Below are 18,452 nucleotides of genomic sequence, written 5' to 3'. Positions count from 1 at the left end.
TCTGTGGTTCTTCCAGCTGCTTCTTTTCCAACAGTTCAAGGAAAGGATGCTTCAACAGGCCTGGGTTCTCCTTTGAGGGGTTGTAGTAATTAAGGTAATAGATGCTACCCCAAGAGAACAGCTGTCTCCTCCAAGGAAATGGCAAGGAGGAAACTATCAGCTGTCCAGCTCTGATGCGGATGAGGCCACCTATCAACACAGCCTGAGTCTCCCTGGCTCTGTCTGACGTACAAGACACAGAAGGAAGATCTGTTCTATCCTTGCCCCCTTCAAAGCACCCGAGCTTGGGAGAAGCCCAAATCCCCCTATATCCACACCCCGACTTTCCTCCTGCTTCTCCAATCCAGGGATCCCAGCCCATGCGGTTTGCTGCCAGCTCAACAACCGAAGGGTGGGGCTGCAGGTACACTCACCTACCTGCAGATCATCCTTCCTGGCTGCAAAGCCATTTAGTCAAGCGTTCTGACATTCTTATTTTGGGCCACACCTGTTCCTTGGTTCATACTTAAGGAGGCCAAAAACACTTTATAAAAGATAAACATCAAAACTTCCACATCTTCCAACAGAAAACCTCTGACCATGCAAGCTACGACATGCCCATATGTTCCCAGGAAAAACTGAGCACACAGCCTCACACGAAAAGCACTCCCTGTTACCACCTGCTCCCAAAGCCAAGTGAGACCCCCGGCGTGGCTACCCTCGACTCCTGACAGCCCTAAAGGCAAAGATGGGCTTGCTGAGCCAGTACAGGAAAACCTATAAGAAAACACTCAAGACATCAACATCCTGACTTTGGTTGCTATTCCATCTTCGTCCTCCGTAATTCACCTCCAGCTAATGTACTAAACGTGTCTACTCAAATACAGAAAACACAGCACTGGAGAGAAAATGTAGTTCAGATTACACCTAACTCCACTCTGATACACAAACACCCATAAAAGAACTTTAAATGTATAGGTACTTTCTTCCTCAGGTAGGAAAAACAAACAAACAAACAAAAACCTTTCTGGGGACTTCTCTGGTGGCACAGTGATTAAGAATTCGCCTGTCAATGCAGGGGACACGGATTCAATTCCTGGTCCAGGAAGATCCCACATGCCGTGGAGCAACTAAGCCCATGTGTCACAACTACTAAGCCTGAGTTCTAGAACCCGCGTGCCACAACTACTGAGCCCACATGCCACAATTACTGAAGCCCGCACGCCTAGAGCCCGTGCTCTGCAACAAGAGAAGCCACCACAATGAGAAGCCCGCGCACAGCAACGAAAAATAGCCCCCACTCATCACAACTACAGAAAGCCCACGCACAGCAATGAACACCCGACGCAGCCAAAAATAAATAAATATATACATACATACATACATTAAAAAAAAACCTTCTCAATAACAATAGAAGCTAAAATTTGTGTACCCCTCTTTTGTATCAGGCACTATTCTAAGCACTTTAAGCACTCAATCCCCATACCCATCCCATATATGAGTTAGGTACTAGTATCGCATCCATTTTACACATGGGGAAACTGAGACCCAGAGCAGTTAAGTAATTTGCTCTAGGTAACACAGCTGCCAGGATGCAAATGCAGTGTGGCTCCAGAGTCTATGTTCTTGGCCACTGAGCTACACTGCTCGGGAAGCCAACCACAGCCCTAGGTGTCTTTCCTCACATGAGCAAAAGTGAGCCAGTAGTTGGTTCAACAACACTGAGCCCCGACATACAGAAAAGGGGAGACAGTGACTCCTCCTACAGAATGAAGGTAGTGGCAGAGCCCCCATGCACTATCAGTGCCACAATAGGGCGGTGATGGGAGGCTGAGCTCCAGATGAAGGCTTCTAGCCCAAGGCAGGTTGCAGGCCAGGGGGACCTGACTCGGCACTGGTTCCAAAACACATTTGGCTTACTGAAGCTACTTCACTGAGGCAAAGCACAGGGAAATGCAGGAATGGCCTGCTCCCATAGCCCAAGGGCATCTGTGCTCACTCTGGGAGAGCTGCTATAAAAAGATGTGGTCCAGTCCCAAGGAGTTCACAACCCAGCAAGGATACAGTTGCATAAATGTGGAAGGATCACATGCGACAGAGTGGCAAGTGTCATCAGAGACATGATCATGGCTGAAGGGGTCAGGCAAGACTGCACGAGGTGTCACAAGCAAGAAGGACACCTCCAGGGCAAGAAGGACATCTGCCAAGGGGCACAGCAGGAAATGTCTGCAGGATGTTTGGGGTCCCACACAGACATACTGGTGTGCAGCGTGTGTGGAGGGCAGAGGTGGCAGAAAAGGCTGAGCAGGGCCCACAGCACCTGTGTCCTGTGGGCAGAGGGGTCAAAGGTCCAAAGCAGACAAGGGGCAGAGTGTACAAAGGGAATGGAGAGCAGAGGCCTGAGGTAAAGAGATTAATCAGGAGGCCATGGAAATAGCCCAATGGAGTAGGGATAGAGAAGGGGGCCAAATTAAAGAGATGCTTGGGAAGTAGCAGAACCATGGGATGAGAGACAATTACTCTGAGGTCTCCTCCCACTTATGGGCCAAGGTGGACAGTGACTGTCAACAGAGACAGGGAACACATGAGGATCTGGTTTTTTGGTTTTGCTTTGTTTTGTTTTTAACATCTTTATTGGGGTATAATTGCTTTAAAATGGTGTGTTAGTTTCTGCTTTATAACAAAATGAATCAGTTATACATATACATATGTTCCCATATGTCTTCCCTCTTGCGTCTCCCTCCCTCCCACCCTCCCTATCCCACCCCTCCAGGCGGTCACAAAGCACCAAGCTGATCTCCCTGTGCTATGCGGCTGCTTCCCACTAGCTATCTACCTTACATTTGGTAGTGTATATATGTCCATGCCTCTCTCTCTCGCTTTGTCACAGCTCACCCTTCCCCCTCCCCATATCCTCAAGTCCGTTCTCTAGTAGGTCTGTGGCTTTATTCCTGTCTTACCCCTAGGTTCTTCATGACATTTTTTTTTCTTAAATTCCATATATATGTGTTACCATACGGTATTTGTCTTTCTCTTTCTGACTTACTTCACTCTGTATGACAGACTCTAGGTCTATCCACCTCATTACAAATAGCTCAATTTCATTTCTTTTTATGGCTGAGTAATATTCCATTGTATATATGTGCCACATCTTCTTTATCCATTCATCCGAAGATGGGCACTTAGGTTGTTTCCATGTCCGGGCTATTGTAAATAGAGCTGCAATGAACATTTTGGTACATGACTCTTTTTGAATTATGGTTTTCTCGGGGTATATGCCCAGTAGTGGGATTGCTGGGTCATATGGTAGTTCTATTTGTAGTTTTTTAAGGAACCTCCATACTGTTCTCCATTGTGGCTGTACCAATTCACATTCCCACCAGCAGTGCAAGAGGGTTCCCTTTTCTCCACACCCTCTCCAGCATTTATTGTTTCTAGATTTTTTGATGATGGCCATTCTGACTGGTGTGAGATGATATCTCATTGTAGTTTTGATTTGTATTTCTCTAATGATTAATGATGTTGAGCATTCTTTCATGTGTTTGTTGGCAGTCTGTATAGGATCTGGTTTCTGCAGGAAGGTAACCTCATTTTGGGGCAAGTGGGTTCACTGTCTACTGGACCTTAAGCAAAACACTGGGGTTTCTGGAGCCATGATCTGCTCAAAGACAGAGTGGAGACAGAGGAGTAAGTCCTGTGCTCTTGCCTGGAGGGCTCTTTGGCTGCCCCTTAACTGCACTTTCAGGGCCTGGCAAAGCACAATCAACCATTCATAGGCAACAGAGAGTCTGCTGGGTTCCTCAAGGAAGGTGAGAACTGCCTCCACTACCTCCATACCCACTTCACCCAGCTACTTTAAGTTCTAATCAAGCCACAACTACTGAACCCACATGCTGCAACTACTGAAGCCCGCGCACCGACAGCCCGTGCTCCGCAACAAGAGAAGCCACTGCGATGAGAAGCCTGCGCACCACAACGAAGAGTAGCCCCCACTTGCTGCAACTAGAGAAAGCTTGCATGCCACAACTAAAGATCCCACACATGGCAACGAAGATCTCGCGCGCCGCAACTAAGACCTGGCTCAGCCCAATAAATAATTATTTTTTTTAATTAACTCAAAATGGATCAAAAACCTAAACAGAAGAGTAAAATGGGAATTCCCTGGCAGTCCAGTGGTTAGGACTCCCCACTTCCACTGCACGGGGAACAGGTTCAGTTCCTGATCAGGGAACTAAGATCCCACATGCCATGTGGTGTGGCCAAAAAAAAAAAAAAAAAGAGTAAAATTATGAACCTCTTAGAAGAAAACATATTTAATATTCTCGACCTTGGATTTGGCAAAGGATTCTTAGATATGACACCAAAAGCATGAGCAACAAAAGAAAGAAATAGATAAATTGGACTTCATCAAAATTAAAAACTGTTGTACTTCAAAAGATATCAAGAAAAGACAACCTGGGACTTCCCTGGCAGTCCAGTGGTTAAGAATCTGTGCTCCCACTGCAGGGGGCACGGGTTCGATCCCTGGTCGGGGAACTAAGATCCCACATGCCTCAGTGTGGCCGAAAAAAAAAAAAAAAAGAATAAAAGAAAAGACAACCTAATACACACACACACACACACACACACACACACACGCACACAATGGAACACTACTCAGCCATAAAAAAAACAACGAAATAATGCCATTTGCAGCAACATGGATGGACCTAGAGATTATCATACTAAGTGAAGTCAGAAAAAGACAAATACCATATGATACCATGTATATGTGAAATCTAAAATATGATACAAATGAATTTATTTACAAAACAGAAACAGAGTCACAGACATAAAGAACAAACTTACGGTTACCAAAGAGGAAAGGGGGGGTAAGGGGAGGGATAAATTAGGACTTTGGGATTAGCAGATACAAACTACTATATATAAAATAGATAAACAACAAGGTCCTACTGTATAGCACAGGGAACTATATTAATAGCTTAAAATAAACCATAATAGAAAAGATATGAAAAAAAAAGTCAACCTAAAGAATAGGGGATGGTGGTGTGATGAATTGGGCGATTGGGATTGACATGTATACACTGATGTGTATAAAATTGATGACTAATAACCTGCTGTATAAAAAATTTTTTTAATTTAAAAATTAAAAAATAGGGGAAAAGATTTTCAAATCATATAACTGACAAGAAACTTGTATCCTGAACATATAAAGAACTCTTACAACTCAATAATAAGAAGATAAATAACCCAATTTAAAAATAGGCAAGCCACGCAGCGTGGCCAAAAAAAAAAAAAAGTAAAAGATATTAATAGACATTTCTCCAAGGAAGACAGACAAATGGTCAATAAGCACATGAAAAGAGGCTTGATATTATTAGTCATCAGGGAAATGAAATGAAAACCACAATGAAATACCACTTCGTACCCACTAGGATGACTATAATCAAAAAGTCAGATAATAACAAGTGTTGGCAAAGATATGGAGAAATCAACCCTCATACACTGCTAGTGGGAATGTAAAATGGGGCAGCCACTATGGAAAACAGTCTGGCAGTTCCTCAAATGACTAAACAGTGTTACCATATGACCGAGCATTTCTACTCCTAGGTATACAGTCAAGAGAAATGAAAACACATGTCTACAAAAAAACTTGTACACAAATGTTTATAGCAGCATCAATTATAACAGCCAAAAGGTGGAAACAATCCAAATGACCATCAACAGATGCATGGATAAGCAAAATGTGATATATCCATACAACAGAATAATATTCTGCCACAAGAAGGAATGAAGCTGTGAAACATGCTACAGCATAGGCGAACCTCGAAAACACGCTAACTGAAAGAAGCCAGTCACAAAGGGCAACATATTATATGATTCTATTGATATGAAATCTCCAGAATAGGAAAATCCATGGAGACAGAAAGTAGATTAGTGGTTCCAGGGGCTAGAAGGAGGGAAAGTCCAGGAATGACTATTAATGGGTATGGGGTTTTTCTCTGGGATGATGAAAATAATCTGGAATTAGACTGCAGTGATGGTAGCACAACTTTGTAACTATATTAAAACCACAGAATTGTACACTTTAAAGGAGTGAATTTTATGGTATGTTAATTATATCTCAATTTAAAAATATGTATGAAACAGACTTACTTCCCTAGTGGTCCAGTGGGTAAGACTCCACGCTCCCAATGCAGGGGGCCCGGGTTCGATCCCTGGTCGGGGAACTAGATCCTGCATGCATGCCACAACTAAGGGTCCGCATGCCGCAACTAAGAAGCCCGCATGCCACATCGAAGATCCCATGTGCCGCAACTAACAACCAGCGCACCCAAAATAAATAAATAAATAAATATTAAAAAAAAAAGAAAGCAACAGATTGATAACAGTGATTGTTCTTTATTTAATAATTAACAAAACGGATTCAATTAATCTAAAAGATCAGTCACAAAGACATTTTTAGGTTTCAGTAATATTAATCATAGTCATTTTCCTATACATTAAGAGAACCAGATGGCCGAAGCAGAATATACTAAAAGCAATGCCACAAGAAAAAGCTGCTACTTGAACAAGCTAACAAGAGAGGAAGAGAACACCAAAACATGTCCTCCCTAAAAGACCAACTGTCCCTGATGGAGTCACTGATAAATTAATCTACCACCTCCTGAAGTTCCCTGACATGCCTGAGCTCTCACAGTTCTACTGCCCAGGAGCCCCAGCCCAGCCTTGACCCCTTCTAGAAGGCCTCTTCTAAACTAGTTCACTCCTGAACTAGCAAATATGATCACATCTTGCCTCTGCTGAAAACACTCCTGAAACTCAGCCATAAAAAAGAACAAAATAATGCCATTTGCAGCAACATGAGTGAACCTAGAGACTGTCATACTGAGTGAAGTAAGTCAGACACAGAAAGACAAATATATGATATCACTTATATGTGGAATCTAAAAAAAAGGATACAAATGAACTTATTTACAAAATGGAAGTAGAGTCACAGATGTAGAAAACAAACTTATGGTTACCAGGGGATATGGCGGGGGAGGGATAAATTGGAAGATTGGAACTGACATATACACACTACTATATATAAAATAGATAACTAATAAGAACCTGCTGTATAGCACAGGGAACTCTACTCAATAGTCTGTAATAGTCTATATGGGAAAAGAATCTTAAAAAAAAAAGAGAGGATATATGTACATGTATAACTGATTCACTTTGCTGTACACCTGAAACTAACACCACATTGTAAATCAACTATACTTCAACAAAAATTTAAAAAAAAAAGGCTCCTGCAGCTCCCACTGCTTATATATACAGAAGTCCAGGCCCCTTGCCATAGTACACAAGACTCTTCCCTCAACTGGTTCATCCTGACTGTTCCCAGGAAGCCATCCCATCACAGCAGAAAACTTATGGATCCACTCTCAGGCCCTAAAGTACCACTGCCCAAAACCATCGGGCAAACTCCTATTTGCCCCTAAATGCCAGGCTGAAACACCACTTCACAGTGCTGTGGTGCAGTAACCACCCCTACAGCTACCCTCCACTAAATACACCTGTATCTATCAAGGAGATACATCAACCCTCAAACATCTCATCTGGAGTTAACACCAAAGTCTCAAATTCTAGACACAGCTAAGGTCACTACCATCACTCCCCTCCCACCAACCATACATCCAAAACAGTCCAAATAGCTTTCACCTCAACCAATGACCTCTTAGAAATCAGAAGCAACTGGCAGAAAGGCTTTAGCTGTTATCCTCTACCTCTCACCTCACTAACAAAGTACATCCAAGTAGTTTCAGGTATAACTGTTTATGAATGATGATACTTTTGGTTTTGGAGAATGTTGCGCTCATCATACACACACACATGCATGCGTGTACGTGCATACACACACACAGTGACCCCAGGAAATGGAAAGCACCAAAGGGGATTCTGATCTTCCAAACCCAGTGCTGGGATGAACAGTGGCAGGCCCCCCCATCATTCCTGAGAGGAGTGTCTTGCTGCTATCCCTACATCTGTCCTGTGCTAGGTCTGCGCAGCCATTCAACCAGCCCTGTATCCGGGAAAGCCAGAGGCATCCATCATTCCTAGGGAGAATCCCTATCTAGATGCAACCTGATTCCTACTTTCCACCTTAAGGAATAATCAGGGAGATGATCAGATACAGCAGGAAGGAAAACCCGCAGGAGCTGGCAGGCAGAGTGAAAACGAAGACAGGTACAATATCCACAGAACACTGAGGCTCCTTTCTCTTGCCGAAAGAGAGATGCACCAGTGAGGATGTAAAAAAGGTGCTAGCTTTCCTGATGTGTTAGTGCATGAACTAACACCTTATCCCCAAGCCCCTTCTCCCTACAGGGCCAGGCAGGGTCCGACTTCACAACAATGTTACATTAACAATGTCAAAGCACAAGACCCGCAGCTCACCTCTAAGCAGCCCAGAGCGGTCAAAAGACCCATCTTATGAACAAGGCAAACAGACTGAGACAGCTCCACATGGCTCCATCTCAAACAGTTTCAGGTCAATTTAGGCAGACCTTGAACTCCTCCTACTTCACCTGCTCCACACCATGGATCCCAAACCCAATGGCCAGGCGAAAACGATTCTTACTAAAGAAGGATGAGTGTGTGGAACTCAGAATATCATGCACATGGTAAAAGACTGCATTCCAAGACCAGCTAAAAGACAGGCATGAGGGCTTCTTGACGTAGGGGCATTTGCTTTTGGTTATTTTATTTTAATTTTATTTATATTTTTAAAACAGGTAATATATTCACAAGAAAGAAAATGTGAAAGCTTCAAAAGTGAAAAATTTCCTTCCCAGTCCTATCCCCAGCCACCCTGTCCCAAGGGACAGCCAATATTACAAGTTTTTCTTAGCTTTCCAAAGATATTCTATGCGTGTACAAGCAGATAAGATATATTCATTTTCCCTCATTTTTTTTTACATTTGGTAGCATAATATACATTGTATTTTTCACTTAGTGATACATCCCAGAGATTACTCCAAAACAGTACTTGAAGAGCCTCCTCATTTTTTTCATGGCTGCATAGTATTCTTTTACAGATTAACAAAAATTCATTTAACCAATGTTCAGAGTTGCTTAAAGTGCCACCCAATAACAGATTATAGTAGTTACTTTTGTAAAACGAACCTTCTCTGCCACCAAAGCCATGCAAAAGTTCAAAGAGCACATTTAGTGCAAGAAAAAGATTTAAGAATCAGTTTACCTTTGATGGGAAATTATTTTTCTAAGCTCCCTGTTCACAAAGAGACAGAGCTATGAACACTGGAGATACATCTAGTCAGCTAAGGCCAAGGCTTGAATAACAAAGATCACAGCTGCACGCTACACAAAGAGGCCAAACATGCCACACACATTCTGATTAATAACTAAAGGACAGTTTTTGCTCAGATCAAAGCCAATTTTTTTTAAAAAGTCAGGTTCCTGACAATTAGTTGAATCCTGAGCAGGTCTAGATTTCAAGTACTTGAAATTAGTCAATGATGAAAAAACCTGATTGATATTAAACATAGATTGGAAAAGACATACGGTTTAAGTGCTACTCACTCTTTGGAAAAAGCCAGCTGCCTTCTCTGTGTCAGAGGCCAAAAAGTAGAGAGGGCCCGGGCGAAAACACAAGGACTTTTCCTGCCTCCGTGACAGTGTCAGGACAGCTTGCACCATGCCACTTACACCACTCAAGGGACAAATGGACTGAGGACCATATTCTAGAACCCACCAGCTTCTGGTAGAGGCTTTTGTCCCCTCAACTGCACCTAGCCCAGGACTGGGCATGAACTGCTGGGCAGAAAACAGCTGAAAGGGTGCCTGGGTGGTAGAGGAGGCCCACCTGCAGGGTCCAGAGCCTTCCACAAATCTGAGGTTTGCTGACTGTAAATCTAAGTCTCACGCACACCCTCCTATTTATTAAGAAACTGCCTCAACTGTCTTCCACATGGAGGTCACTTAAAGACTCTGGTCATTAACATAGTAAGATAAAAAAGGAACCAATGTTGGTGGCAGCCTTCCTCTCCATATATGCCAGAGTCCCATGCTGGTAAGCAAAGGCCAATAGCAGTGAGGGCTAATCAGGTGTATTCCCACTGGGAGCAAGCTCAGGTCACTTGGTTTTGACTGTAAACAGTTCAAATTCCATGAAGGACAATCACTTGCCAATTAATTTTTGGAATGGAAGCCCACACCAGCCCGGCCCAATGGCCACCTTTCAGGATCCTCCACCCAATGGCTTGGCTTAGCAAGTAGGCAGCCAGCAAACAAAGTCCTCTCCAGCTTGTTGGCTGCCACCATGACTCTCATCACAGAATGGATCAAGAGAGCAGAAAAATGTTCTCTTAGCCAATGACTCACCAGGAAGTCTGTTCATGTTGACGCCTTGAGCTGAGAGTCCTATTCCCATGTACCTTTGAAAAAGCATACATACAAAAATTCTGGTTAGCAAATGATTATGCATCTCCCTTCTCAAATATTTCTTGGTAAAAGACAGAAAAACAGGAAAAGCAATGAATGTAGAGACACTTTGAACAAACTAGTGGTTCTTGGAGAACCTTTACATTTTTATTTTCTAATGGAAATCTCTCAATGCCTTAAGCAGCTGGAGAAACAGGAGGTAGTGTCTGTAACCAGGAACCACCGGCTTCAGTTTCAGAGGAAAGTTTCCTGGAGTCACCGCTTCCAGTCCCTTGGTTTCTGGCTCCAGCTAAGGTGGCGGAATCTATTCCCAAGAAGTGCCTAAAGTAACTAGTTCAATCCTAGGTAGTGCTTGGCAGAATAATGCAAGATCAAGCCCAAAGGGACAAGTCACTCTTCAGCAAAGACCAAAACATGGAAGAAGTAAAGCCAGCTGGATTCATATAGGATCGTAAAGACCCCTCACACAGGGCTTCTTCTCTGGGGTCTCCAAATTCATTACCCTTGCCCTATACATTCACCACTGGTCTCCTCAGTCATCCAAAGCTGAAGGTGGTGGTGTGTGAGGCCCCAGAGACCCACCCCGTACTCTTCCCACCCAGGTACCTAAACAATTTAGGCAGCTACAGCCAGGTGGGACCCATGCTGGGCAACTCTGTCAAAGATATCTCAGTGGCACTCATGAGAGGGCAGGTCAGAAAAGGAAATGAACAGGGTTTTTTAGTCTAAATATTTGTAGTGTACAAAGAAACAGTGAGGTATTTCCCCAAGAACTTAGAAATAAGAAAAACAAGTCAACACTATCTAAGTGTAAAATAGTAGAAACCCACACGTGATGCCTGAATTAACCGCATATGAGCATCAAGAGGTAGTTGAGAAGCTCACAATATTGAAAACACCAAGACGGCTTGGGGTAACTTTACGGTTACCCCAACCAAGACGGCTAAGGGGTAACTTTACAGTTGCATTAACAATGTGAATAAGGACTTCCCTCGTGGCGCAGTGGTTAAGAATCTGCCTGCCAATGCAGGGGACACGGGTTCGATCCCTGGTCCGGGAAAATGCCACATGCCGCGGAGCATCTAAGCCCATGTGCCACAACTACTGAGCCTGCGCTCTAGAGCCCACACGCTGCAACTACTGAAGCCCACGCGTTCTAGGGCTGTGTGCCACAACTACTGAGCCTGCGTGCTGCAACTATTGAAGCCCATGTGCCTAGAGCCTGTGCTTCGCAACAAGAGAAGCCACCGCAACGAGAAGCCCGTGCAACGGCAAAGAAGAGTAGCCCCCGCTCACCGCAACTAGAGGAAGCCCATGTGCAGCAACGAAGACCCAATGCAGCCAACAATAAATAAGTAAATAAAAACAATGTGAATGAGCTTAATGCCACTGAACTGTTCACTTAAAAATAGTTAAAGTGATAAAATTTATGTGATGTATATTTTACCACAATAAAAAATGTATTTTTAAAAAAGCAATTACATGAGGTTGCCTTATTTTGACCATTTCCAAGTAGGTTACATTTACATTCTAATTGTTCCCTGTTGTAATTCTGCAAGAAACCATTTTACATACATTTCCCCACCTTGGGCCATTCTTTTTCTCTCCTGGCGTGTTCCATGCACCTTATGTACCTGTTTCCTAACACTACCAGAGTCCCCACAACGTGGTGCTCCTGAAGCTGCGAGACTTCCACCTGCAGCAAATGCCCCTTTGCCCTTCTCTGGCCAGCTGCACCACTGGGTGTTGGAGAGCAGGGAGGAAGGCTCTGACCCACCCATTTTCCCCTGAAACCAGCTACCCCCCCATCTTGCTGGGCAGGACCCAGGAAACAACAGCATCAACACAGGGCAGCAGCTGAATAACTGGCCTGCAGGGTTAGGGGAAAGGGGAGGGAAGGGAAAGGAGAAAAGGGAAAGGAACAGCACTTCAAAGAATGACTCCCATGGTTCAAAAGACTCTCAAACTGCCTGCTACCTCCTGCCAGGAGGGGACCTTCAAGGACCATCAGGAGCAGAAGCTGTGTAAGCCTGCTGGCAGGATTCCCATTAGACTAAAACCTGCACATTTGCCCAGAAAAACAGCAGCCCAAATAATCAGCTTCCTTACTTTACGTGGAAGATGCTGCCAAAAGTTGGTCTCCATTCCCTTTACACCACAGCTGACCAAGCAGCAAATTACCCCAACTGCCCCTGCAGTCATCAATCAACATATGCAAATGCAACATAGCCAGGAGTTTTCCTGACTTGGATGCCAGGCCACTTATCCTGCCCTGTTTAGAGGGGCCTGGCCTCTGCCCAACATCACATGTGATCCCATCCCTGACATACAGGTTTCCTGACACTAAGATGAGGGCTTATGTTTGAAGCACATGTGCTTCCTGGGTGACCCCCAACTGATTAAGGCTACTGCAAATAGGGGAGGTCAAGGGTCATCCAGGAAGAGTATGCTTGGCCACCAGCAACAGAGCTCTGGTTCCACAACTTCCCATGAGAACAGGGAATTACTAAGGCACATGCACTCAAACACAAGTTGCTTATGTCTCTGTATAGGGGAAGCCTCTTCCACCTCCAGCAGTTAGCCCTCAACACCTCCCTGTACACTCTGCCCCACAGGTGGGACAGTGTTTACCAGTGGATGGCCTGGGAGCCTCTGTTCAAACCCCAGGGTCAACTTGAGAATCTGAGTAGATAAGCTAAGGGTAGCGCACACAGAGGAGACCAATACCCACACTTGGATGTCATGCCCCCGTGAGTGTCAATGACACAGGGAGCAGCCCCACAGAAGCCTAAGTTGCATGTTCATATGAGGTCAAGCTAAGTCAGTGTTCAAAGGGAATGAGTCCCAATTTTTCAAACATTGGATGATATTAAGTCTTTTCCAAAAGTATGATGTTCTAAAATTACAAAAAGATGCAGCCTTCCAGCAAGTCTTCATACACTTAAAAACTGTTAACCAACCAGTCTAAGATCAGCAAAGAGCAGAAAAAAAACTATAAGGACACTGTGAATATACTAAAAAAACAGTGAATTGTACACTGTGAGTGAATTGTATGGTATATTAAATTACTTCTCAAAAACACTCAACAAACTAGGCATAAAAGGAAACTATCTCAACATAATAAAAGGAAGGCCTTATATGAGAAACCCACAGCTAACATCATATCCAATGGTGAAAGAATGAGAACTTTTCCTCTAAGATCAGGAACAGGACAAAGATGCCTGCTTTCGCCACTTCTATTCAACAGAGTATTAGAAGTTCTAGCCAAAGCAAGTAGACAAGAAAAAGAAATAAAAGGTATCCAAATTGGAAAGGAATAAGTAAAACTATCTCTGTTCACAGATGACATGATCCTATATGTAGGAATCCTATATTCCACAAAAAACTGTTAGTACTAACAAACAAATTCAGCAAAGTCACAGGATACAAAATCAACACACAAAAAGCAGTTGTGTTTCAACATAAACACTGAACAAAGGAAAAAAGAAATCAAGAAAATAATTCCATTTACAATAGTATCAAAAAAAATAAAATACTTAGGAATTAACTTTACCAAGAAGGCAAAAAGCTTGTACACTAAAAACTAAAATGTTGCTGAAATTTTAGAAGACAGAAATAGGAAATTCCCTGGCAATCCAGTGGTTAGGACTCAGGGCTTTCACTGTTGGGGCCCGGGGTTTGATCCCTGGTCAGGGAACTAAGAACCAGCAAGCCATGCAGCACAGCCAATAAATAAATAAATAAAATTTTATAAATAAATAAATTTTAAAAAAGACACAGGGACTTCCCTGTTGGTCCAGTGGCTAAGACTCCACACTCCCAATGCAGGGGGCCCGGGTTCGGTCCTTGGTCAGGGAACTAGATCCCACATGCTGCAAATAAGACCCAGCACAGCCAAATAAATAAATAAAATATTTAAATAAATAAGTAAAAAGAAACAAATAAATGGAAAGACATCTGTGTTCACGGACTGGAAGACAATATTGTTAAGATGTCAATACTACCCAAAGCAATATACAGAATCAATGCCATCCATTTGGGAAAAGAAAAGTTGGGGACTTCCCTGGTGGTGTAGTAGTTAAGAATCCGCCTGCCAATTCAGGGGACACAGGTTCGATCCCTGGTCCGGGAAGATCCCACATGCCGCAAGCAACTAAGCCCATACTCCACAACTACTGAGCCCACACATCACAACTACTGAAGCCCGGGCGCCTAGAGCCCATGTTCCGCAACAAGAGAAGCCACCATAATGAGAAGCCTGTGCACCAAAATGAAGAGTAGGCCCTGCATGCCCCAACTAGAGAAAGCCCGCGCACAGCAACGAAGACCTAATGCAGCCAAAATAAATAAATAAATTAAATTAAATTAAGAACCCAGAAATAAACTCTCCTATATGTGGTCAACTGATTTCAATAAAGATGCCAAGACGATTCGATGGGAAAGTGATAGTCTTTTCAACAAATGGGACATGTGGATATCCAAATAGATATACAACTGGTGCTGGGACAACTGGATATCCACATGCAAAAGAATGAAGTTGGGGGCTCCCTGGTGGCGCAGTGGTTGAGAGTCCGCCTGCCGATGCAGGGGACACGGGTTCGTGACCCAGTCCAGAAGGATCCCGCATGTCGCGGAGCAGCTGGGCCTGTGAGCCATGGCCGCTGAGCCTGTGCGTCCGGAGCCTGTGCTCCGCAGCGGGAGAGGCCGCAATAGTGAGAGGCCCGCATACCATTAAAAAAAAAAAAAAAAAAAAAAAAGAATGACGTTGGGGCTTCCCTGGTGGCGCAGTGGTTAAGAATCCGCCTGCCGAATGCGAGCTTCGGCGGCGGCGGCAGCGGCAGTGTCAGCAGCTGCGCCGCCAGCATGGAGCGGGAGGCGAGAGGGTGTGGAGAGAAGGGAGCGCCAGACCAGAACGGATGTGTACGTCTCATGACTGATAGGAAGAACTAGTCATGGGCCAAAGGTCAAGATACTTCTCTGGGAAATGCTGCTGATGCTCCTTTACAAAGTCATACAATGAGTGTTTGGTTTAAGAAAGATTTTCATATTTAAAAGATTTTCATCTTGGATATATATCAAGTGAAAATTAGAGTCTTTTGGGAAACATTTTCCTCCTGTTAAATTATACTTGTAATGGGCGACATGGCAAACAACTCGGTTGCATATGGTGGCGTAAAAAACTCTTTGAAGGAAGCTAATCATGATGGAGACTTTGGAATTACACTCGCAGAGCTGCGGGCTCTCATGGAGCTCAGGTCTACAGATGCATTGCGAAAAATACAGGAAAGCTATGGAGATGTCTATGGAATTTGCGCCAGGTTAAAAACATCTCCCAATGAAGGTTTAAGTGGAAACCCTGCAGATATAGAGAGAAGAGAAGCTGTATTTGGAAAGAATTTTATACCTCCTAAAAAGCCAAAAACTTTTCTTCAATTAGTATGGGAAGCATTACAAGATGTCACTTTAATTATATTAGAAATTGCAGCCATAGTATCATTGGGCCTTTCTTTTTATCAACCTCCAGAAGGGGATAATGCACTAGCCTTAAAACATCATTATTGGGCTTCCCTGGTGGCACAGTGGTTGAGAATCTGCCTGCTAATGCAGGGGACACGGGTTCGAGCCCTGGTCTGGGAAGATCCCACATGCTGCGGAGAACTAAGCCCGTGAGCCACGACTACCTGAGCCTGCGCGTCTGGAGCCTGTGTCCTGCAACAAGAGAGGCCGCGCACCACGATGAAGAGTGGCCCCCGCTTGCCGCAACTAGAGAAAGCCCTTGCACAGAAACGAAGACCCAACACAGCCAAAAATAAATAAATAAAATGAAATAAAAGCATCATTATTAATAGCATGATTAAATATACATTATTATAGTTTAAAAAAAAAAAAAGAAAAAAAGAATCCGCCTGCCAATGCAGGGGACACAGGTTCGATCCCTAGTCCGGGAAGATCCCACATGCCATAGAGCAACTAAGCCCATGCGCCACAACTACTAACCATGCGCTCTAGAGCCCACGGGCCACAACTACTGAACCCTGTGCACCTAGAGCCCATGCTCCACAACAAGAGAAACCACCACAATGAGAAGCCCGTGCACTGCAACGAAGAGTAGCCCCTGTTCGCCACAACTAGAGAAAGCCCTCGCACAGCAACGAAGACCCAACGCAACCAAAAATAAATAAAATAAATTTATTAAAAAAAAACAAAAATAGAAGTTGGAGACCCTTACCATACACCATATGCAAAATTAACTCAGAATGGATCAAAGACCTAAATGTAAAACCTAAAACTATAAAACTCTTTGAAGAAAACAGAGGAGAAAAGCTTTATGACATTGGAATTGGCAATGATTTCCTGGATTCTTTGGACACCCAAAGCACAGGCAACAAAAGAAAAAATAAATTGGACTACATCTAACTTTTGTACATCAAAGGACTGTCAACACAGTGAAAAGCAACCAAAGAAATGGGAAAAATATTTGCAAATCATATACCTGATAAGGGTTTAATATCCAGGATATACAAAAACTCTTACAATCAACAACAAAAAAACAAGCAACTCTATTAAAATGGGCAAGGGACTTGAATAATCAAGAGATACACATGGCCAATCAGCACATGAAAAGATGCTCAGCATCACTAATTGTTAGGAAATACACATCAAAACCACAATGAGATACCATTTCACACCCTTTAGTATGGTTATTATCAAAAAACCAGAAAATAACAAGTATTAGTGAGAATGTAGAGAAACTGAAACCCATGTGTATTAATGGTGCAGCCACTGTGGAAAACAGTATGGCAGTTAATTATATGGCAATTCAAACACAGAATTACCATAAGATCCAACAATGCCACTTCTGGGCATATACCCAAAAGAATTGAAAGCAGAATTCTAACAGGTATCTGGACACCCAGATTCATAGTGGCTTTATTCACAATCAGCCAAAGGTGTATTAAAAAGAAATAACAAGACCAAAATGGAGTTATCTGCCCCTAGGACAGCAAACCAAGACTTCACTGCACATTAACTATACCCCAATTAAAAAAAAAAAGTAGGGCTTCCCTGGTGGCGCGGTGGTTGGGGGTCCTCCTGCCGATGCGGAGGACGCGGGTTCGTGCCCCGGTCCGGGAGGGTCCCGCGAGCCGCGGAGCAGCTGGGCCAGTGGGCCGTGGCCGTTAGGCCTGCGCGTCGGGAGCCTGTGCTCCGCGGCGGGAGGGGCCGCAACGGTGAGAGGCTCGCGTACCGCAAAAAAAAAAAAAAAAAATTAGGGCTTCCCTGGTGGCGCAGTGGTTAAGAATCTGCCTGCCAACGCAGGGGACACGGGTTGGAGCCCTGGTCTGGGAAGATTCCCACATGCCTACATGCGTAGCAACTAAGCCTGTGCGCCACAACTACTGAAGCCTGTGCACCTAGAGCCCGTGCTCCGCAACAAGAGAAGTCAGGACAATGAGAAGCCCATGCACTGCAACAAAGAGCAGCCCCCACTCACCGCAACTAGAGAAAGCCCGCACACAGCAACGACGACCCAACACAGCCAAAAAAAAATTAATTGCACTTTGAACCTCTCTCAGGAATGTGACCTTTAAACAATCAATCTGAAATTTCCTGATTAGCACTACTGAGGTAATCTGCATGATAAAACCCCACCATTCCCTTCCTGCAAAAGATGTCCTGCCTAAAACAATCCTTTCTTTTCTTTTGCTAATAACTTTCTTGCCCCACCCTCCTTCTGCCAGATAAAAACCTTTCATTTTGTACAACCCCTTGGAAGGAGTATCTCTCTACTTGCTAAATGCGATGTTGCCCAATTCATGAAACGTTGAATAAAGCCAATTAAATCTTCAAATTCACCACCTGAATTTTTGTTTTTTAACGGGTAGAAAGTTTCTATTGATGAGTGGATAAACAGAATATGGTATATACACACAATGGAATATTATACAGCCGTAAAAAGGAAAGAAATTCGGACAAATGCTACAACAGGGATGAACCTTGAGGACACTATGCTAAATGAAATAAAA

General features: G+C 43.8%; 1 protein-coding gene across 1 annotated transcript in view; it reads right to left on the bottom strand.

Moving 5' to 3' along the window:
• The window catches only part of RANBP10 (RAN binding protein 10), a 64,230-nt gene that overhangs the window by 28,138 nt on the left and 17,640 nt on the right, over positions 1 to 18,452 (bottom strand). Inside the window, exon 3 of the mRNA XM_082862297.1 lies at positions 10,369 to 10,421. Within this exon, the coding sequence (XP_082718423.1) occupies positions 10,369 to 10,421 (53 nt within the window). The remainder of the gene's footprint in view (positions 1 to 10,368; positions 10,422 to 18,452) is intronic.

The sequence above is a fragment of the Leucopleurus acutus genome, assembly GCF_964270905.1.
Source record: "Leucopleurus acutus genome assembly, chromosome: 20".
Classification (NCBI taxonomy): Eukaryota; Metazoa; Chordata; class Mammalia; order Artiodactyla; family Delphinidae; genus Leucopleurus; species Leucopleurus acutus.
The sequence above is the reverse complement of the archived record's forward strand: the minus strand, read 5'-3'. Positions and strand labels throughout refer to the sequence as shown.